Source organism: Amphiura filiformis, chromosome 3, assembly GCF_039555335.1.
Source record: "Amphiura filiformis chromosome 3, Afil_fr2py, whole genome shotgun sequence".
Classification (NCBI taxonomy): Eukaryota; Metazoa; Echinodermata; class Ophiuroidea; order Amphilepidida; family Amphiuridae; genus Amphiura; species Amphiura filiformis.
In genome coordinates this window covers 58,759,615-58,783,291 of record NC_092630.1, presented here as the reverse complement: position 1 = coordinate 58,783,291, position 23,677 = coordinate 58,759,615, and the positions used below count along the sequence as shown (strand labels likewise).

The following is a 23,677-nucleotide window of genomic DNA, read 5'->3' as shown; positions in this document are numbered from 1 at the left end:
CTAAGTATAAAAAAGTATACATATGTCAGATATGTAAAAATGTTCTGTTTAAATTTGGAGAAAATGATGAAAACATGGTTTTAACCCATTAAGTTTGTGGTCAATATAAAAAATATTTTTGAAGTAAAATTTTGTTTCTTACTGATTTTCAAAAGCTTGATATAAAGTTCTATAAAACCATTTTTCATTTGCTAGAATTTATTTGACAAACTTTAGAAATATTCACAGTGTTTTTGTTTACCATTTTCTCCAAAACTATTTGATTCTTCAGGTCCATTGTTGTATTTTCTTACAAAACCACTCCGCTTTCAAGGTAAAACCATTCCGCTTTGAAGACTCAAACTTCAATATCAATAAGTTAGCTCTTTGGCTATTTAATACACATGTACTATGTTCTCATACAAGGCCTTAACGTTCACTACTGCTCAACTGTTAGCTATTTGGTTCTTCAGGTCCCATGTAGTATTTTCTAATGTAAGCTGTGTTCTGTACTTGAAATGTCAGCGATACATCAAGGCACCTGTACAGAGAGACACACATGACAACAAAGAATATGTTATACAACTATCAATTATTATAGTTTAATAATTGTGCATCAGTTAAAGCCATATTATAACATTTGCTGAGGAGAACGCCCTCAAAAAAATTTTTAATTCAGGTTTTTACACGATTGTTATGTACTTTAGTAAACAAAGATTCTCTGCAAAAATCAAGACTTTAGGTGCTGTAGTTTTGTCAAAATCCGAGATTTTGAATAAACCGCCGGAACCGTTGTTTTATTATTACGATAGAAATATTAGTCGAACGCGTATGCGATGTCAACACAGTACTACGTCCACGGCGTGCGGGACACACACACCAGAGGATCGTACCATATTACAACCGCCGCAGTAACATGCATTGGCGCTAGTAGTAAATTCCAATTTTCTTTGCTTTACCTCACTTGTTCGGCTCAAAATTAAAAGGGGACATATCTGACAGTAAATGCTAACATTTTATTGAAAATGAATACTAATCTATTTTTAAAGAAATGTTATAATATGGCTTTAATTGGAGGGCATTGTGAAAAATCTAAACATTTTGCCTTTAGAATCAAGGAATATCCCAAAGTAAAATGCAGTAGCTCACCTCATGATTATCCTCCAGAGTGATTGTTACAATGTGCGAGGCAGGTAAGCAAGGGGGGACAATTTTTTGGTCAAAAATGTGATTTTTGGTCAAAAATGTGATTTTTGGTCAAAATTTTAATTTTCTCGATTATATTCTGTAACCGCCTAAAAGTGGGGTCGTTAAATGGTGTTACGATATCTATACACTACATGTATGGTGATCGTGGACTGCAAGCTGATGCAGAGACCTCCCTGTTCAGGTGAAATTGGTCGCCAATATCCAGAATAATTGGTTTTTAAAAATGTGTATAAAGTATAGGATGGCAGATTCTCAAAGCATAATAATGGTTGAAATCTGCCAATGCCTTGCGGAGCTAGAGCTCATTGCCAGAAAGAAAGAAAGAATTGGCAAAAGACAGAACACAGCGAATTTGCAAATTCGCTGTGTAATAATTTGGAATTAAATCAAGTCAGAGTCAGAGAACTCCGATACCCCATTAGCTGATTCCTCTCCAGTATATCCACTAAAGCATCTGCGCTCAAGGATAAGGGCTATATACATGACAAGAATTTTATGCATTTGGTGTATGCAGCCAAAGGATGTGAAACATCCTAACCACAATGCATCATGGTATCTCATCAGCCAAGAACGTGCTTGGAAGTGATTCAAACAACATACATACTATGTTACTGTAGGGCATTGACATAAGAGATTGCATTCTGATGCTGACTGATGCCATACCTGTCCCATTCGCAGCTGAAATAAAATACCATCAGAAGTGCTGGCTCAAATATATCAACATCAGCTGAACCATGGAAGGTGCCTTCATCTACAAAATGTCCCACTGAGAGAGGCACTACAGTACTTGTTCTTCAAGCATGTCCGAGAAGTTATATTGGAGGAGCATGAGGTATGAACCCTGCAAGGGCTGCTTTGTGATTACAAAGCCAATGTGATTAATTCTGGCTACCCAAGAAACGACTAAAATTAAGTTACATCAAGAATACACTGTGCCGAGAGTTTGGAAGTAAAATTGGATTTCATTCCCAGTCAAATCGAAATATGAGACTAAGTGAGCTCATATTCGACACCTCGGCTGGTGGTACATATGTTGAAGCAGTTATGTACTCCATTGGTGTCAATGAGCAGCTGATGAGGAATGTAGCCATTCGCCTGAGGAATCATTTACGTCTTATGCAAAACAGTACCCTGGCCTCCATAGGTAGTAGAGCTGGAGAAAGGAGGAACAACTCTGTGACCTAATTCCACAGAGGAGTAAGATAAGACAGAGCGCGTACCACCAGTCAAAGTCTCCGCCTCATCCGATAATGAGGGCCGATTGTTCCATGAAATGCGACAGGCGAGACTGCTACGCAATTACCGCGTATTTTCATGGTCTATTGCGTAATCGCGAAAGCACGCAACGCTCTATCGCGATAGGCACGCAGCGCTGGCGTGATTGTTTGACACAGCACGATCGAACAATCGGCCCTCATGAATATGCGAGAACTGCACCATACAATACACGGGGACTTTGACTGGTGGTACGCGCTCTGTCTTATCTTACTCCTCTGTGCCTAATTCATACAGCTTCTAACATGGTTGAAGACACCAGGGAAAAACAATGTTGATTTAAGTCCAAAATCCCTCCTTAACTTCACTCCTGACATACTGTACATACTGTACATTACTGGCCTCCTCGTTTGTAGTGAGCTCATGTAGCGTCATGCTGAGACTTATGCTGCATGATGTCCGGCGGCAAGTTAATGGATAAAATAAAATAAATTCACAAAGATGAAGTAGGCTATAGGCTATATAAATATTTTGGGAGTAATTATTGGTCATTGACTCTTTTGTTTTGTTTCTTATGTTTGTTTTTTATTAACTTAACTTGGTTTTTATTACTCAAATACTTTTGATCAGATGTGCACGTTTAAACATATTTATACTTTACTTAAACAAGAAATCCTTTAAAAAGTACCAATTTCACACCAAATGTATCAACAAATTATTGACACAATTTGTGTGCCAGTTTAAACAATTTGATCACATTTCAGACAATTTGTGTAGAAAATCTCAATTTAGTGTTAAATGAGACCGTTTTTGCATGACATTTTTTTGGATTATTTGAAAGTTTTTACAGGCTGTAATTTTTGAAATCATCATTGTATTATGCATTTTATCGTTTATTATGCATATATTATTCTTTTTAAATAAATCCAAGTAAGGTAAATCATCCACAGTAAAGTGCTCAACCAAGAAGGGAGCTGGAATACATTTAAAATAGACTTGGTGATTTATTAAAGCATTATTTACAATATTGTTTCATGCAAGCCAGCGAAGCAAGACCTACACTCGTCAGAATATGCTTATCACTGAAACTGATTTCTATTTCTGTGTGAATGCTCACGATTTGAGTGGCATTGGTCAAGTTTGCAACGCGATCACCGGCGTAAAAGCTTGACTAGTGCTAGCAATCTTTAGACAGTTTAATTGGCATACATTTACAGTCAAAAATGGTTACATAACATAAGCAATTCAAGTTCATGAAGACAGTCAATACTTGATATATTGATCAGTTGTAGTTGATTAAGAGATGCTTCTTCCTGTGTCTACAAGTGTTTATTAGCTCATTCCTTTTGTTCAGTGAAAGAGATGGGGTTTAAATATGATGAAGTATTTTCCTCTAGACAAAGTCTGCATAGTTTGTTGGTAGTTGAATAGGCCTTAGCCCGACTGATTAATTTCCATTCAACTGAATGGAAATTTTCTTATCCATTAATTACCAAAAACTATGCAGATGTTGTTAGAGGAAAAATTTGTCACTGTTAAAAGTCACTCTTACTGAACAAAAGCGTGTTTTTAAACACTTTAGACACAGGAAGTCAATATATGTTAATCAATACAATGATGAATTATCAAGTCGATTGACTGTCTTCTGGTGAACTTTATACTGGAAGCTAAACAATTGCCTTGGAGGGACAGTAAAGTTTCACTTAAACTGTTAAAGATTAGCACCATCTGGTTCCTTGGGTTCTGCTTTGTGCAAAATTGATCTGTTGTGTGAAGTTATGATTTGTTTTACATTGGTCATGAAACAGAAATCAGTGAAACTTGACTGTCCTCTCAAGGACGAAAGTGTGTTTGCTTCAGTATAATTTGCATGAAACAATATTGTAAATAATGCTTTAATAAATCACCAAGTCTATTTTAAATGTATTATTCTTTTTATCTTTATCATGTATTTTTCTTTTTGTATTATTCTTTGTATCATGTATTGAGTGAAAAGATTATAATAAATCTATCTAATAAAATAAATCTATCTGCTGTATGCAACTGCATTGATATCTAGCTACATTAGCTAATTAAAATAATGTATCTTTTAGCATAAACAAACAGCATGATTTTCACCAAGACAGACCCGATTACAGAGAAGATGATGAGAATGAACAGTTTTTATCGTTCATGACACCTTTTTCAAGCTTGGTACCTCTTCAAGCTAGGCTTGATTGATCGTTATGGTTTACGCTAAATATTCATAGATGTATTACAAGAGGCACTCAATCATTGAAATGTTTCTTCAGAGCTCAGAACTGTAATGTGACAGTGTAATGTAATCCCATGTAAACATTCAATCCTATAATAGTATGTACAGTGTAATGTTTTTTTCACTGTATAAACATTTCCCTTGTAGCCCAGTATCATTTGCTTTAAGCTAGACATTGTATATAGTTGATTGCTGGTTACTTCTACAGGATGCCTTGAGCCAGTCAACATGTAAACCTTCAATACGATAGGACACAAATTCCGAAGCTGTTACAAAAATCCAAGCAGGGGAATTGTCCATTAAAAATGCCAGTGAAATATATGGCATTCCATACTCATAAGTATGAGTATAATCATACTCATATATTCCATAAGAGGTTGTGTAACTGGGCGACTAGAAGTAAATTTCAATCCAGGAGCTGATGCAGCTCTCACTTTTGAAGAAGAGGAAAGGTTAAAAGACTATCTAACTGCTTGCTTAGAGTTGGGGGTTGGGAAAACTAGAAAACAAGTCAAAGAGATTGCTTATATGATCATTTATAGGGATCCCAGCAGAAGCCATCACGCTGAAAAGTGGTTGCAAAAGAGGAGTGCCGGGAAAGATTGGTATTATGTGTTTATGGCCAAACGTAAGGAACTAAGCTTGAGAACCTCCAAGAAATTGAGTAAATGTAGGGCCCGGATGAGTAGCAAATCAGTTCTTACCAACTCCTATAACATGATTGAACCACATTTGAAAGATACAAATCCACAGTTCATATGGAATTGCAACAAATGTGGTGTGCCTTTAGACTTTCACCCGCGAAAGATTGTGGCAAATAATGTTCAACCAAACTCAATAGTCATTCTCTTGTTACACTGCCATAAAAGCCATGAAACCCTTTATACTCTGGAGTTGGCTTCCATAAATCACATTCAGATCATATGCTTGCCACGCAATACAACACAAATTCTCCAACCTTTGAAGGTGTCCTTTTTCAAATCATTGAAAGCCAAATGGAACCAAGTCAACAAAGACATCTGTAGAACGTAACAGACAGCTGCATAGACAGGAAAGAAACAGTTGCCAACGGCTTTATCCGGTATTGGTATTTCCCCTTCTCTCGAATGACTCTACAAAATATTTTGAAGGACATAGATCTCAGCCCTGCTCAGTGTTTAAATTGGCTATATAATATGCAGCAGAAAGTCAGGCCCAGTACAGCAGCTACAGGAGCAGGAATTCTTTTTATGGTAAGCCTCAATGTAAGATAGAAAATAGAATATGAAAACAAGAATCAGACCATGTCCCTCTAATTACAAAGAAGAATCGTCACAGTTGATTCAAGAAAGTGGAGGTGGGTGTGATGGGGCTCTTTTCCATATTGTTATTACAGTGAGCCACAAGATGTCAGCTAAACTTTGTAAGTCAGCGCATGAAAAGCAGCCAGCGTGGCCAACTGCCCCGTCTTTGTCAATGAGTTGGGATGAATGCTGGCTGCCCTGGATGTCTTATGAATACAGTGAGTGATAATTATTTATTGTGCTTTATGTCTTGGCCAATATTGGGGAAACAAAAGACAATGCTGCCGACCTGTCTTAATCAAAGAACTAACCAACTTAAATCTGACGTTGTCACATGACGTTGTTGACAACAACTCGTCATGTGACACTCATCAAGATCAATAACATCAGTTTGAAAAAAGGCTTAGCGACCGCAAGCCGAAAGCTCACGTAAGTGAACATTTTTGTTGTGAGAAGAGTCATAAATTCATCAATATAACTTAAATCTGACCTTTTTTGCACTTGTCCTGGAGTTAGTACTATATTTCCTGATATTTCTGTGTCTTGTTCCACAGCTACAGGCTCATCAAGATACATCACTGTCTGCTTCCAATGAGTTGTGCTACAAAAAGAGGACAAAATAAATTAAATCATCAAAAATCAGACAAGAATGTAACAACATTTTATATAAACATAAACATAACACAATAAACTTCATATAACAGTTTGTTGATTGATGGTTGTAACAGAACTGGATCAAATCCTTGAATAAGATGAACAGGACTGTTAGATATCATACTATTGGTGGATTCCAATAATCTATTCACATTTTAGATGTTTCGTTTTCTGATCAGGATACTTCATCAGTAATGTACCGATCTAGCTGCTGCACTTTCTGATCAATCAGCTACTGCAAGGAACAGGACACTCTGGGGATGAGGGTGGGAAATTTGCCAGAGGAGGCACAGCGGCTAGATTAATGCATTACTGATGAAGTCTTCCAATCGGAAGATGAAATGTCTAAAACATACATGTGTAAATTATTGGACTTGTAAAACAGAATTTACCAATAGTTCAGAACTGGTTCAAGTGGAGTACCTAGTTTACTAGAATTTGTTCCACCTGTATTTTTTACAGGGATTAGCATCAATTGAAGGGCTTGTTAACTCTACTACGTAGTGGGTGTGGACGAGAGGGGGTAATACCGATATTTCCCTAAAACTGATAAGACAATTTTCCTCTATAAGATAAGTTGATTTTTGGTTGTTACTAGAGAGAGGCAAAGCTCCCACAGCTGGCACTGCTACAGTTCTGCACACCAACCTGTTCTCCCTGTCAGATAAATTAGTGTTGTAAAGATATACTTACTGTTTGTCTGGTGCAGTGGATATATGAACTGATTCTTTCCCAGGAATATTAAATGTCACAGTAAACCAGGAGACAAAGCCACAGAGAGGTAATGAACCAAAGCATTTGAAGTTGAACTTGCCCTGAAATGCAAGAAGAGGTCAATGTGAGCTGTGCTATATCAAATCAATTGAAGGCATACTATCCAGAAGGTGTGTTCAGACCAAAATCATTTATCTGGAATGTAGGCTTATACAGGTTAAGCCGAGTTGATCGGTTAATTGTTCATACCGCCACCGCACCACTCCAACCTTTCAGAATGTAGTACTATGCCTGGTTTGCTTTTGTCATATAGTAAGTTAATTCTGCCATTTCAGTTTAGGTTATCACCAAACGATAATCATCATTCAGTCCAATTTAGCAATAATAATGTTGGAGTTTTAGAGCACGATTTTGGAATCAGAGTTGTTCACATGTGTAGTATGTCATTTATTTCGATACCTGGAATGGAGTTTAGCATCGGATAGCAGCGATACAAAAAAGCCAATAAAGACTTTATAAAACCCAATTCTATTTGTTCAGGTGTTATATTTGTCTTCAGGTATATTTGTTTCTGATCTTAAACCGCTGGAAACAATTCCCTCAACATGGAGTGATATTTTGACATAGATTGAGTCTTAAAACAGTCAACCTTTACTTATCGATCATGATCTTATTTAAGTTCTGCGGTGTTGCTAGATGGATGTTTAGTTTTGCTATCTGGCAGCTTTAGACATACATGTAGATCAACTATTGGATTACTTACCATGACTTTGTTTAAGTCCTGCAGTGTAGCTAGATGGATATTTATTTTTGCTATCTGGCAGCTTTCTCCTATTAAATCTGAACCTATAACTTCCTCTAATTGCACTTGACCTACAACACAATGAGAAAAAAGAATTACTCACAAAAATGGTCTCCAAATCTACATGTACCATATCTCACTACATCCACTGCTATGAATGTCCTTAAAGGTGGATGGTATAATTTGTTCATGTGTTTTGTCACCAAAATAATCCAAATCCAAATTTTCAGTTCAAAAATTTATTGCTCCAGCGGTTTGCATATTAGAAGCAAACAATGGTCCATTAGAACAGTACGTGTGATAGACCAAAATAAGGGTCACATCCCTTTAGGCAACAATTTTTTTGTTCATACCATGTAAAGGAAACCTAATATTTTACTGGGATGACACTGTCAATTGGGTCACCAACCTTTAAACCAAATGGTGATGAATAATACTTAACATATTCCACTGTATTATGACAATCATAGATGGTGAAAACTACATTTTGAGCTAGTCAGGCTGGTAAGTTCCCAAAAAGTATTTTTAACTCTTTAACAAATGTGTATGAGTCTCGGGTGCATAGTGACTTTGAACTTCGCAGAAGCCTGATTGGTTAATTTTTTTACTGCATCATACACTTGTGGGATACACTGTGCTTTCAAATGTACATATTGTGTCAAATTAAATGTAGCACCAGTACAGTGAAGTCCTACAGAAATTTGACTAGTTCAATTTCCTCAATATGATGCCGCCACAATATAATCTACACAGAAAGTTTCCAAAGCATTTGATTAATTTTCCTGCATGTTCTTGTTGAACTATTTGATCTTCAGATTTCCCGACACAGTACTTGAAATTAAATATACAAAAAGATGGAATACTTACCAAATGTACACTTTCTAGCATGACCTTTTAAGCATGACATGTCTACTCCATACATCTTCTTGGTTTCATCCCAAAATTCTATTCTGAATTGATGAAATAATTAACAGAATGGAAAATATTATTGTTCCAATTCCTCACTCTATCATAGACAGTTGAAAAAGAATTCAAATGTTTGTGAACCAGCATATCATGGATAAGTGGTAATTTTCGCAAAGGATTTATTTGTCGCAAGTAGAGGTTAGGTTGTGAATTTAACAATACACAAATGTGAAATTTTGTCATATACCAACATTGTTAATGGCATGAATTTCTGACAAAGTTCCCCTTTGTTGGAAATCACACCAATTTTTTTATGTGAAAGTAAGTTACCACTTATACACTACATGAAACAATTCCACCCATGCATTTTAAGGTCAGTGTTAGCCTTGGAATTATGGAACCCTTTTGGCCTCATTACTGCTAACAATTGTTAGTCTGAAGTGTATAAAAGTCTACATATGGCTTCAAAAATTTGACAAATCCACCTGTGATATCAGATTTAGGTATAAATGTTGATAAATTTTTTAATGCATTCAACAAATTGTCTCTAAAATTAGTTTGTTAACATAATTTGTTAAGATTCTTGCAAAAAAAATGCGTCAACACGTTGACATCACTACCACATCAGAGTGAAAAATGGTATCGGAACTTTTGCTTATATAGATTGTTAAGTGTTGTACAGTGTACATGGATGTACACCAGGCACAAAAAGAAACTCGTCAGTTATATTCATCCCTGCTGTTCAATAACTTGATAATTTTGGATTATTCTGAAATATACATTTTGTTAATTGGCCTTTGCTTTCTCATTTGACACCCTGTTCGTGAAAAACGAACAAGAATTGACCAAGATATGCACCTCCAAAGCCTCCAACCCCAAAAAGAAAAGTTGCATTTTCAACGGGTTTCAATGGGAACGCGTCGTTGTATTGCACACAAGCACCACGGGCCAAACAATAAAGCACACAGTGTAACAGGCACAATTGAATCGTTAAAATTGCAACGTTTGAGAGTTTGGAGGCGCATATCTTGGTCAATTCTTGCTCAATGTTCACGAACAGGTGTCAAATGAGAAAGAAAAGTCCCATTAACAAAATGTATATTTCAGAATAATCCAAAATTATCAAGTTATTTAACAGCAAGGATGAATATAACTGATGAGTTTCTTTTTGTGCCTGGTGTATATGAGGTCACCATGAGCTAGTAGCTTGGACCATGATAAGTTTTAGGTTTATTTTATAGAAGAATGTCATGAAACTATTCCAAATCTATTTGCAAAATATTGGACAAAGTGTGTTACCTTTCTTTGTAGATGTCTTCATTTGTAATAGGTGCTAGATATAGTGTAGCTACACCTGGAAGTATTATACCACCCTGTGATAACAACAACAAACATTCATGTAAGGGAGAAAAGTTTCAAGCTTCACAGCACTTTTACAAAAAGACATGTTTCACTGCGAAGCTATCATTTTATATTCTCATAGAATTTCAATAGTACTTTGGCTCATCCATTCTTTTTGGAAGTTTAACTACTGTATTCAGCTAAATCTGACTCCGATACAGTATGTGAAACAAAAAATGTTAAAAATCCAACATAGAACATAATTACCTAATTAATATCTCACTAATTGGACCATATTTAGTTTTGAAATTTAGTGAGTTTGCAGTACCGTATTCGTTCCATTAAACGCCCATACCCCATAAGCGCCCACCCAGCGACTTTACTACACATGATCCTCTATCATTATGTGCAGGATCCATGCATGCAACTACTCGTGTATCAAACACAGCCATCAACACACAAAGTCCATAACATGGCCCATTTTTAACATATGTAATTATGTAAACAATATAAAAAATAAGAGCCCACTCAAAATGACTTTGTTGAGCGCCCTGGGTGGAATGGAATGAATACGGTACATAACAATACAAATAAATATGCCACATATCTCTAAAAAGAGAAAAAATGTGAGATACAACAGGATGCGATGCGAGCTACGAATTAACAGACCTCATAGGTCAGAAACGAGTCTCCAGTATTTCTACTTGAAAGAATTGGGGCCCGAGCACTGATGTAGACCTCAGCATCGCTAGATGCAGATGGATTACTGACTTGGAACATGCCGTTTTGAAGGATTATGTCCGACACAGCATTTTATTTCAAGCATATGGCCTTATTTTGCAGCATTGCTCCAAAACAGTGGAAGAAACTCTACTTGGAACCTTGCTATCACAGGTACATTGTATGTATGTCTATTTACTTACCAATTTTAACCACTTGTTTCTTGCAAGGATGACAGAATTCAGCATTGATTCATATAAGAGAAAATGTCCCTACAAAATAATAATATCCAAGAAAATCAAATCATAGAATAGAGTCCTACATGTACTTGAAGATTTTATGCAAGTGAATGGCTAGCTCATGGTCCATACTCCAAAATTAGGCACATTCCTCATAAACTGGAAGCCGGAATCCTTTATAATGCATTTTTATGCAATTTTTGATCTAGTAACACCATCCAATAAGCGCTGACACCCACGATTGACAAGCTTACAATTCACCCATCAAAATCTTACACTCATGCACACACCTCAACACATAGACTTATATATAACAAAAAGCTTTATGTTTCACTCTTAAGGTTCGTTCATACTACCACCGCATTTGCGATGCGTTGCTTTGCGATGCGGTGCGTTGTCGCACCGCATCTACTGCATTGCGATATCGCAATAAGTTACATACATTTTAACCTGGAAATGTGACGAGTTGCGTTGAGTTGCGGCAAAAGTAATCGATATATCGGCATCGCAAAGCAACGCATCGCAAATGAGGTGGTAGTATGAACGAACCTTTATACTGTACAGAGGGATATTTGTGATTTATCATGTATCAATTTAGTGGGTGTTTAAATTCACATTCACATTCACATTAATACTATGTGTAATAAATATTTATGCAGGGTTCAAAAATTGCGGTTTCCTGTCCAACCGCAAAAAATAAACCCACACAAAAGTATTTGCCATTGTGACTTACCATCCATTCACTAACTATTACATCAACTCTCTCTGGTACTGTTACTTCCTGAAAAAATAAAATAAAACAGATAATACTAAACACTCTCTATTACAGTGAAGGACTTTCATTCGTAAGTGGTGCAGATATCCCTTGGGCTGCACCCTGAGGGATTTCCTCTGTTTCAAAGGCTAAATGTTTAGATTTTTCACAATGCCTGACATATAACTGATGCGAAGTTATTAACTGAATTCATAACTGCCATTTTATAACTCCTCACACAACCAAATCTCAAGATTTTATTCTCTGATTGAGTTTCCACTATATATGTGCATCAGCAAAACAGAGGGGAAGCACTATTGCAAAACTGTGTTAGTAATTCAACAAACCTCTACTTTTCCATGTATGACCGTTATTTTGTTACTCAGCCCATTAGCCTCCACCACTTTCTTGGCTTGTTCTGCCATTTGACTGGCTTCAATTGCATAGACTGTAATTAAAGTGATAAAGAATAAGGTTAACGAATAAGATGGGCATACTCCTAATTATACTTGCAAAACTTACGTTTTGTAATAACATTTGAATGGCAGTAAATCACTGTTTGAAACCAAACCATAACTGTTGATCATGTTAAGTTTCAGACAAGTTTTCCATCACTAAAAACTTTCTGAAAGGATTCAAAGTAGGGTTCTTAAATTGTGCCAGACACATTAATCCAGAATGACAATGGATATTTTATGGAAGGGCCAGGAAAGTTGAGAAAGACAACTGGAAGGGGCAAAGGGGCTTATCCTCTTTTTTGAAGTGTTTTATTGGAAGTTTATATTTGATTTTCATTTCTGTACAAGGAAGGTAATTTCTGGTTTTTAGGTGCTTTTTTTTTTTTTTTTTTGGTTTAGGTTTCTACAACTTCCACAAACCAAAACCTCATGAACACATTGAGGTAGTTCAGCCCCATTTCGTAATAGACTCATATCTATTTTCTGAACTCTTTTATCCTGGTGCTAACCCTGTAGTACCTAAGACTACACCCAATTCCATATTTTTTAAAATTATTATTCAAAAAAATTATCCTGTTTTGTCAAATGAAGAAACAAAGCTAAATCCTAATCCTTTAGTTAGTTCTAACTGACAATACAAGTCAAATCTTATCATTTGGTCAAAAAATATCAGGGTGTTTTTGTATGCTGTGACAATCAACCCAAAGATATTTACAAAGACTAATTTCATGTTATACATTCTAAATTTGGGAAAATAGATTATCTAACCTCTTTTCTAATCAATTATCAAAATTAGCATATGATATTCAAATTATGAGTAAACTTCTGGCCCTATGTTCAAGATTTTGAATGCTTCATCTTAAGACTTCTTCCAAGTCTTTGAATTTCTTTCATGACTGTAATTGTAAGAAAACATTTTGGCCAATCCCCCCCCCCCCATTAGTATCACTTAAGGGTTATGATTTAGCTATGTTTCATTCGGCAAAACAGGAGAATATTTTATTAATCCTAAAAAAGTAGTGCAACATAGCATAACATAACATTTTGTCTCTGAAATCTCACAACAAATTCCAATCAATTACATTTCAACTCAAATACTTACAATTAGCCCTTGTACATCTAATTATTTATCATTGAAAGATCTTCATAAATGGTTTGATGAAACAAGTTAACTTAAGCTTTATGAACCATCTGCTTACCTTTCTTGGCTCCAGCTTGTGCACAAAAACAACTTAATATTCCTGAAAAGAAAAAGAAAACACTGATAAAAAAAATACTCAAACAATCATGCACTTTAGGCTAAAAAGGAAGCATTCAGTTCTCAAGAAAGAACATGTTTGTTGTCACTTCAATTTATCAATTTTTGTGAACTTATGAGCATGCATTAAATTAACCCTGACACTCCCAAATACTATGGGATATATCCACTGTGCATGCATGTATCCCACGTAATGCAGTGATGCAATCACCCTAAGTCATATATATGCACGGTGTTGTTGGTCAGGCCAGGGAAACACTTGTGGCTACCAGTCCCGACCTAGTGCTTGGCATGCGAGGGGTCTTGGGTTTGCATCCTGACCAAAACAAACAACTTCTTTGTTCACCTTCTCTCTCTTTCTCTCCTTCCTTCTATCCTTTCCAGGGCCCAAAAAGCACTTGGGCATTAGGGTTAATTAACCTTTGTAGGGAAATATGTTAAATTTGGTGTCAAAACAATTGTTTGAAGTTTTTTCTATGCAAAGATACCTTCATGTTTGCTGTCGGTTGCCGAATACTTGAGTTGTGAACGTTTAACAATGGTAAAGGGACTTTTGGGACACCCTGTATGTAACACTTACCGGTGCCAGCTCCAACATCAAGAACCACTTTACCAGCTATCCTATTCACACTTTTTAAAATAGCCATTCTGTAGAAAAAAATCACTATCTATTATTTCAGAACACACATTGTATATGTAGAAAAACATCACAAGTTGTGGTTGTTCAGGAAATGAACATAAGGCTGGTGCATAAAGGGTTTAACCATGTAGGATTTCACAATAGAGAGTTCCCGTGTTTTGGGTTACCCGCCATCTTGGAGGGAAACCTAAACTCCGTTTACAATTTTCAGAATACCAACACTCAAGCAATAATTAGCAAATGTTATTTTGTAGAATGTAGCACCAATAGGGTCATTGACCAAATCAAAGGAATGAGGAATACGGCGGTGCGAATCACGTTATAAACACTATTGTAGTCCGTTCCGCTTGAAAACATGGGAACTCTCTATTACTTGCTCATCTGTATTATTACCTTATCACATTGCAGTTAAAGCCATAATATAGCATTTCTGTCAAATTGCAATACCGTTATTCTTTCACAAAAATGAAAAACTATAATATTACTAATAACTGTCGGGAGGGTTTCTATCCATTAAAAATAATGATGTAACATGAAAGAAAAACCATTTTAATACTACTATCTTGACTTTTCAAATGTTTAGTTCTATAGATTAAGATTTATAAGATTTATTATGATAAAATAATAATACAAAATTGCTCTGATTTCCTACAAATACAGCAACTGCATGGTCCCAATTATGTGTAAGTTGGAACGTGTGCAAACATTAAAAATATTCCAAATTATCAGGTTTAAAAAAGGCATATGAATGTTGTATGAGACACAATAACTGAATTACCAAATTCTTATTGTTGCCGACCCCAGAGGTACACTGCTGCACAGCTACTTAGTGGCTACTCTAGAGTACCAGTGCAGTTCCAATCTGTAGATTCATACGTGTGCACTCTAGTCTCTAGAGTACCAATGGAGTAGCTGGACAGCAATGTACCTCTGGGGTGGTAGCAATAGGAATCAAGTAGTGTATGTAATGTAAGCTGTTAATCCAATCCATCAACTCACCTGTATGTGTTAGTCCTTACAGTGTCTCTAATCATGTCCTCATGTATTCCTATATCACCATAAGATCTACACAATAAAATAAAAATGTTAATAATTTGCTTATAATTACTCAATTAACATTTGTATGACAATCAGTAAAGTGCATGCATGGGCAAAGATCAAGTAGATGGGTTTCTTATGCTTTTGACATTATTGTCACTATCAGCATATATATAATATGTCCAAAAAGATCCAAAAATTTTGAAATATTTGTTGTTTGCCATTATTTCCAAACCACTGGCAGTACCAGAAAGGAGGGCACTGATGAGTCATTTGCCCCTGTCCTGCCACTCATCCTCCATTCTGGGGAAAAAACGCCCAATTATAGGAAAATGTTAACATTTTTCTTCCCCTTCTTTTTATTAAGATACTGCTGCTGTATATTGGGATAATCCCTGCAGTTCAAACTACTCATTTCATCATGTTTGAATGGTGAAAAATTTTAATCTGTTAATGTTTTCAACTCTGCTAAAAATTGATTCAAACATATATCATAATAACAAGACAAGACTAGCCTTTCAACAAGGCTTTGATTGGAGCACCGTAGTGGGAGCGCTATCTATCTTATTCGGCGCTCCCTGTCATGCTCCCCCAGGATCGTGAGGTCTTTGACAAAGACTAAGACAAGACACGACTGTTAGGTAACCCTGATCTAAATGTGGCTTTCAAATTTATCAATAAATAATGAATGCGCTAAAGGGTAGGGTTATGTCAGACATACTCACTTAAAGTAGGAATCATCCTCATCAAACTGTGAACAAACTCTGAAATGTGACAAACAAAAATGTCAAAATGAGTCAAAACATGATTAAATGAGTGGAGGAGAGCATGAATGAATAAATGAATGAACAAATGAATCAATCCAATGATCGAGCGATCCACAAAAGAGAATGAATGAATGAATGAAGGAATGAAGGAATGAAGGAAGGAAGGAAGGAAGGAAGGAAGGAAGGAAGGAAGGAAGGAAGGAAGGAAGGAAGGAAGAAAGGAAGGAAGGGAGGGAGGGAAGAACAAATCAATGGGTCAATGAATGAATGAATCAATCAATCCTATCAATTAATTTTGGTGGTGTTTGCATCAAATTTGCTACATTCAGAGATTTTCCTTTGTCCGTTCTGCAACTGAACGGGATTATTTTGAAACTTTAAAGGCCCATTCAGTGATTTGCTCATCCGGACAATCGTAAAAATCATCAAAATTCAAATTTGTCATTGTCATTGTTGTGCTAACTTAGCCTGCTACTGGTTCAGTCGAAAGCCGTGTATTTGAGACAAAATAAGGCATTAGCTACATGTATTTGAATGGGGCTTCAACGTTGTCAAAACTGCAGTTTTCTTTGTTTTTTGCCAAATTTTTCATTTCAAAGATACCAAATGACAATTTGAATGACTTATCCTTCACTTTTAAGCAATTTGTAAACAATTATAATTTTTTTACACTTTCGCTGGGATCACTGAATGGGACTTTAAAATGCTCACAAAATCATAAAACAAACAAACAAGTTTGGTAATAAATAATATTATTACAATCAAAAAACTTTTGGGATTCGACAATGAATCCCACTAACTTACCTTCAAATGAATTCAATATGGTAAGAATGTTAATTAATACTGGTTGACTAATGCCATAACAAACAGTTTTCCTATAAGCAGGTATTTCAAGTACTAAATGAATGCTGGGTTGAACACAAAGTGAGGGCACATTCAGTGCCCGGATTCAGAGTTAATTTCTTTTCTGAAATTAACTTAAATTTGTGTTTCATCTAAGGAGGTAAGTATTTTTGCTCTATAACCTGCATTAAATTTGAATTTCTGTACTTCTAATCACAAATATCAACATTTTTGGCTTTTGCATCAAATTCTATCCCTGCAGTTTTAAAAGAAGAATCCGATTATATCAGCTGGGACAAGGATCGCCATTAATGTTGCTACAAAAACTTGAATCTTGCCCTTGTGCCCTAAATCGTTACCATACAGAACAATGGAATAAGTGACTTGTTCGTGTGCAAACATAAGGGGACTGGTCAGGATGGAGGTTATTATTCTTGGCCTGAATTAATCAATGCATGAAGTGAATGAATCAATGAATCAGCTGCAGTCACTTATTATGAAACTCCTAGACAGTGAGAACCAATCAGAGCAAACGTAAGTAAATTACTAGCTGTGCATATATATTGTATAATTGCACAGGCACGACTCCGCGTAGTACACACAGCGGCAGCGCTTTCGGACGCATTCACTTTTCTTGTAGGTGGATGCATTTATATTTACTTGCATTTTCTAAAATTTTTAGTCACAATTTTGTATCCCTTGTTGCTCAAGAAAGTGTACAAAATAATGCACTTGTACTGAGATGTTGATGAGTCTAATGCACTCCCCCCTTCGGGGCTTGTGAATATATTAGACTAGAGTGGCAAGTTTTCCGTGATTTAAAACACTGAATTCCGTGATTTTCTGTGCGTGGTTTTAAATACTAAATTCTGTGATTTTCTGTGATGTAATTTCAATTCCGTGTTCACATTGGGGGTAAAAAGAAGTTACTTGTATTATCTCTTCATTATTTTAACCTCACACCTCATTATTTTTTCTTCATTTTTATTCTTCTCAAGGAAAAAACATGTTTTTCTGTGTTTTCCGTTTTTTACTTAAATTCTGTGAATTTGTCCGTTTTTCTGTGACACAGAAAACTTGTCACTCTACATTAGACGCATCAACATCTCGGTACGTGTGCATCATTTTGTACAATTTCACTCCCAACAAGTGATACGGATTTATTAACCTATGACTTACCGTTTAGCTTCCGGCTCCTCCTCTTCTTCCTCTTTAGCAATGGTGTCTCCAGTGTCTCCAGTAGCATCCTGGTCCTCATCAGGAGCATCAATTGCACTGCTTTCAGCTGCTGCTCGTTCTACACTACCATCAATACCAATATTCAGCCTACTGTTCTTGCCACGTGGCCTTCCTTTTTTGGTCTCGTGAAATGCTTCTGTGATCATTGATAACATTTCTATCCTTTGGGCATTCTCTACATGAGAAAGAATGGTATCAAATTGAAATGAATAGAGCAGCATTTAAGGGGGTACTACACCTCTTGATAAATTTGTGACTATTTTTGCATTTTTCTCCAAAAATAATAACACATTGGTAACAAAAGTTATGTATATTATAGGGGCACGGAATCCAGTTACTACCCTGGAATTTCAGTGACAAGCGGTACATTATTTATGATACAAAAAGAAGTACCGCTAGAATGTACCTCTTTTCTTAACATATATAATGAACCACTTGTCTTGAATCACTGAAATTTCAGAGTAGTAATTGGATTCCTTATAATATACATAACTTTTGTTACCAATGTGTTATTATTTTTTGAGAAAAATGCAAAATTAGTCACAAAATTTATCAGGGGGTATTGATTTATGACTTAAACATAACGTTGGTCGCACCACACACTATTCTATTTGAGGCAACATGCTTTTTGAGAAAATCACGATTGAAAATTCTGTTGTTGGATTTGGCTTCATATTTTTTTGGATTTGGCTTCATATTTTTTTCAACAGAATTACAGAGTATATATAAAGAAGATACTTGGAACATTTTTTGATGATCCATCTTTCAAGGAAAATAGCTCTGTATGTGAAACAATTCTATTTTACTCAGTCGCTATATTATGCTACAGTCTTGCTAGGTTTTTCTTTATACCTATTATAGATCTCTATGTGATGTATGTATTGGTTACAAATGTAAATAAGCTCTGAATAGATTAATATGTTATGCATTGTTTCACCGTATAGATCTGTATGTGATATACATCTTATCTGGATATACGTACTAATGAATGGGTAAAAGTAGCTCACATCATTGAATAGCACTTTATGTGAAACACAAAATTTTTAAAAACAGCAAATAGACCAAAATCAAAGTTTGATATCTCATTTTAAATCATAAAAATAGAGGTATGTAAGTTGTTGGATTTGAAGAGCTCAATAACATATTGCTACACACCAATTTTCTCAAAAAAAGTCAAAAATCTTGAATAGAATAGTATGTGATGTGAGCGACGATAAGTGCTCTATAGTGTTTCAATGTTTTCAACAATCTTGCAAGGACTACAGAACTTTTTGATGCTTTCAGTAGTGCTAAAGGAAGTCATCTAATAACACAGAAATGTGTTTAAAAAAAACCATAGATCTAACTATCCTACTTTTTTTATCTAGCCTACAATCTTTTTTGCCTTGTTGAAATATTTGAATTACCTTTCTTTGCTGTCAGGTCAACAGGTTTGGGTTCATCAGGTTCTGGAAACAATGTCGGCATGTAACCATCTAGGCCAGGGAAGGGTGATTTCTGGCCTAAAGATAAGGTCACATCATTAGTTAATTTAAAGTCACACCATTCCTTTACAGTATAATAATAGTTAAGGTGAATGGTGATAAAATCTTAAGCTTGCTGGTTGCATGGAGAAAAATCCAGAAATACATTACTACACGTATAATACAACTTGTACTTTCGCCTCATAACATAGAATTAAGATGGGAGTCCAGACTCCTCTTGGTTACTCCTTCATGTAATTATACACGGAATTAGGGTTAGGGTTAGGGTTAGTTTAGGGTTAGGATTAGGGTTAGGGTTAGGATTAGCTTACACGAAATAATTACATGAAGGATCAACCCATCTCCTAAACTCTGCACTACCAGGTTCCTATTGCTGCTGACCCCAGATGTACACTCTTGCCAAACTACATGGCGCTAGAGTACCAGCGCAGAACCACTCCAGTACCAGTGTGTGTACTGAACATGTGATTCTAATGTGTGTGTATATTAGAGTAGGCCTACCCAAAAGGGTACTCTCAAGTACTAGTGCAGCAGCAGCAGTGTATATCCAGGGGTAGCAGCAATAGGATTCTGGTAGTGTAGATGTAAAAACACTGCATGCTTTTGAACTTATTTAATTTTTTGTTAAAACTGTTTTTACATGTATTATGAAATGTAAACATTTTTATCACCCCCCCCCCCCAAAAAAAACCCTGCTATATCCGACCTAATTAACGCCCCCAGCACTTAAGGTGGTACTACACCCCTTGATAAATTTGTGATTATTTTTGCATTTTTCTCAAAAAATAATAACACACTGGTAACAAAAGTTATATTATAGGGGCAAGGAATCCAGTTACTACACTGGAATTTCAGTGACTCAAGACAAGTGGTATGTTATTTATGATAAGAAAAGAGGTATCGCTAGAATGTACCGCATTTCTTTTCCTTCACGCAACTTCAAACTCGCACCGACAGCTACAAATTTTCAAATGTCCCATGGACAGTAAGAGTCTGGAATGATCTACCCCATACCATAACTGATATTGGCAACCTGATCAGTTTAAAGAGGCACTTCATAAATACTTCAGAACTAAGGAAGCAAACCCAAGAGACTAATTTCATCCTATGCATGCACAAAATTCCTGCTTGTTTATCCTCCACGTGGAATGTTAAGCAGTAACCTAGAAGAAGGAGAAGAATGAAAAGGGCTGCTTGCTTTACCAGTTGTCACTTTAAAAATTTTGTAAGGGGGCATCTATTCGGGGATGAGTGCCAAATAATAAAACTGCCAATTATGTCAAATACGGTAATTTTATTACGATATGCAGGTCAGGTTGAATGCACATAATTTTGAAACACAAATACCACTGTGGCTTGTCATCCTCAACCAATAGTCACGTTTTCCTTAATATTTATCATGTTTGCAGATGTATTCATCGTTTCTGGTCTTAAAAATGTGACACTAGAAATGGGCAACTTACCATTCTTAAAGTGTTTGATACAGATTCTGCCATATTTATGTGGATCCCACTCATCTTTGGTGGGGTATCTACGGAAATAAGACACATACAGGGACTAGTGTTAGATATGCCCAAATTCAAAGGCCATTTGGGACTTAGGTCTGCAAATCTTACCCTCTTCAAACAAGTTTTTTGCCAAACAAATTTCCCTTTTTGGACTAATAATTTTTGAAAAATACCCGCATTCAAGCCATAATGTACTATGATTTCCATCAAATTTTCTTCACTAAAATGCTTAATATAACAGTCAGGAAAGGTTTCTGTCCATTTTAAGATGAATAAACAAGGTAAAATGAAAGAAATGCCACTGACTATTTTGGCAGCTTAACATGGAGTTCTATGTCTATAGGGGACGTCAAAATGTCTGAATACATCATCATGTCAAAACTGCTCTGTTGACCTGACGAACACAACAACTTTGGCTGATTCGTTAGGACATGTGTAAACACAAAAATATGCCCAAAAAAATCAAGTTTGAAAAAAAATTAACAAATTTCATAAGATCATATATTATGACTTTCTAGAATCCAGAAAACCATTTTTTTTTTAAAGTTAGGGGCCCTACTTTCCTGGTCACAAAAAAACACCACATTTCACTCATGTTTTTGGTCATTTATGTGTACAGTGCCAGTTGATTTCTTGAGCGGCCCCTCCCAGCTATTTTCCAATTCCAACAAAACAGACAAAAATGATGGCTAAAATTATAGCGACTTACTTTTGTTTAATGCTATCCTTGAGATGGGGCCACACAGCATCTTTCCATAACCTTCCTTGTAATGTCTTGGGAAAGACAAAATGGGTTTCTGCAGATTTACAGCCTCTAATCACACACGCTCGTACTCTCGGCATCTACACGTATGGGTGAAAATGTATTTACAGGTATTTTGATAAATGAACAGCAAATTAGGCCATGATGTAGGCCTACACATACTGTACTAAATTTATTTAAGGCGTGCAAGATATGTAAATCTGGCTTCTACATGTATTGCAATGATCCACAAGGGTAACCATGACTGTCAACACTCATGCAATTTTTTTTCAGAAATCTTGCGTAAACAATGTACAAATTAAATAATCGCCCACCCAACCAAGGCCAAGATGACTTTGCTTTGTTAAGCGCCCTGGGCGCTTATTGGAACGAATACGGTAGTTTTTCTAACACTTGTTCGCAAAATTGAAAAAGGGTGCTTTTCATTTACGAATCATTTGTACATCCGTTCGGTGCACATATGGTGCTGGGCATAGGCCTATGTATTCTACACATATTTCAACTGAATCACCCTATCATGAACAGACAAACCAATTTTGTTTCGCTCTGCCTGACCAATGTGTGCACGAGCAATCACGTATTTATAAAGACTACGTCCATACGATTCTAATCAATACTTTATGAAAAATATCATCATATGAAATGAGCTGTGTAGGTAAGTACAATGAGTACATTTTGTAAATAAGCTTAAACTTGTCAACAAACACAATGAAATTGAAACACAATGAATTGATCACACACATGAACATCACAACTAGACGTTCGCCTTTCGTATCTCTTTCCTTGTTGGAAAGGTATAACGTTGAGGAGATAGGAACATGTACAGAAGATCCGGGACCTACTCTGCCATGTTTGGCTGAGTAACGGTACATGAACACGGTCTTTTGTGCCTATGTAAATTAGTCATTGTGTAAAGCTGTGTTTATACCCAGACCATGCAGACTGAATCATTGTCGCTAACTACACAAGTTATGTGTGCAATTTTAGAGAACGTTGACCGACAGGGTGTCAATATAGGCCTATACGTGTCGCTTTTGAAAAACAGCGAATCATGCGCATGCTCAGCAGGCAAATACGACGGCGATTTAGTACACTGACCATGCGTGCGATTCAGGTTTCTCCAAAAGCGATTGAGTATAAATGCATCTTTAGAAATGACCGGCGATTGTGTGTTCTCAAGTGGGTTTTATCATGTTAATTAGTGACCTCGATCAAGCATTGAAATGCTGTCATTTTTTGTACTGGATCGTTCAAGCATCTCCAACAAATTTTTCAATGTAAGTGCCTCTGGCCCTAGTAGAAGTAAAAACAGATACTATGGCCAGAGTTCTAGGGCTAATCACAACACAAATTTAAAATCACCAGCTGCCATGCTGAGCCGGGGAATATTGTATTTAACTTGAAATGATTCTTACAATGTTTTATGAATTGTTGGCACCTTTCAAATCCCAATCAAATTTGGTTCACAGCACTATTAAAGATGATTTTTTATGATGAAGAAAATTCTGTCACTGCAAGTGCAAGAAAACAACACATACACATGTATGACCTCTATCAAATTAGTCGGTTTCGTCTATAATTTTAGAGGGGTATGGTGAGTAAAGTGAAG

The 23,677-nt window shown here is 36.1% G+C and overlaps 1 protein-coding gene across 1 annotated transcript; it reads right to left on the bottom strand.

The window, feature by feature from the left end:
* Positions 1-233: 233 nt before the first annotated feature.
* Positions 234-23,611, bottom strand: LOC140148832 (protein arginine N-methyltransferase 6-like). The gene is made up of 18 exons (XM_072170906.1): positions 23,484-23,611; positions 22,015-22,148; positions 21,261-21,328; positions 19,720-19,815; positions 18,254-18,488; positions 16,190-16,228; positions 15,426-15,491; positions 14,367-14,434; positions 13,728-13,769; positions 12,418-12,518; positions 12,050-12,097; positions 11,281-11,349; positions 10,316-10,389; positions 8,978-9,060; positions 8,072-8,181; positions 7,288-7,409; positions 6,431-6,541; positions 234-520 (listed from the first exon to the last, which is right to left on the bottom strand). The coding sequence occupies exons 2-18, from the start codon at positions 22,146-22,148 to the stop codon at positions 433-435; spliced, it is 1,554 nt and encodes a 517-aa protein (XP_072027007.1). The 5' UTR covers positions 23,484-23,611; the 3' UTR covers positions 234-432.
* Between the last annotated feature and the right edge of the window lie 66 nt (positions 23,612-23,677).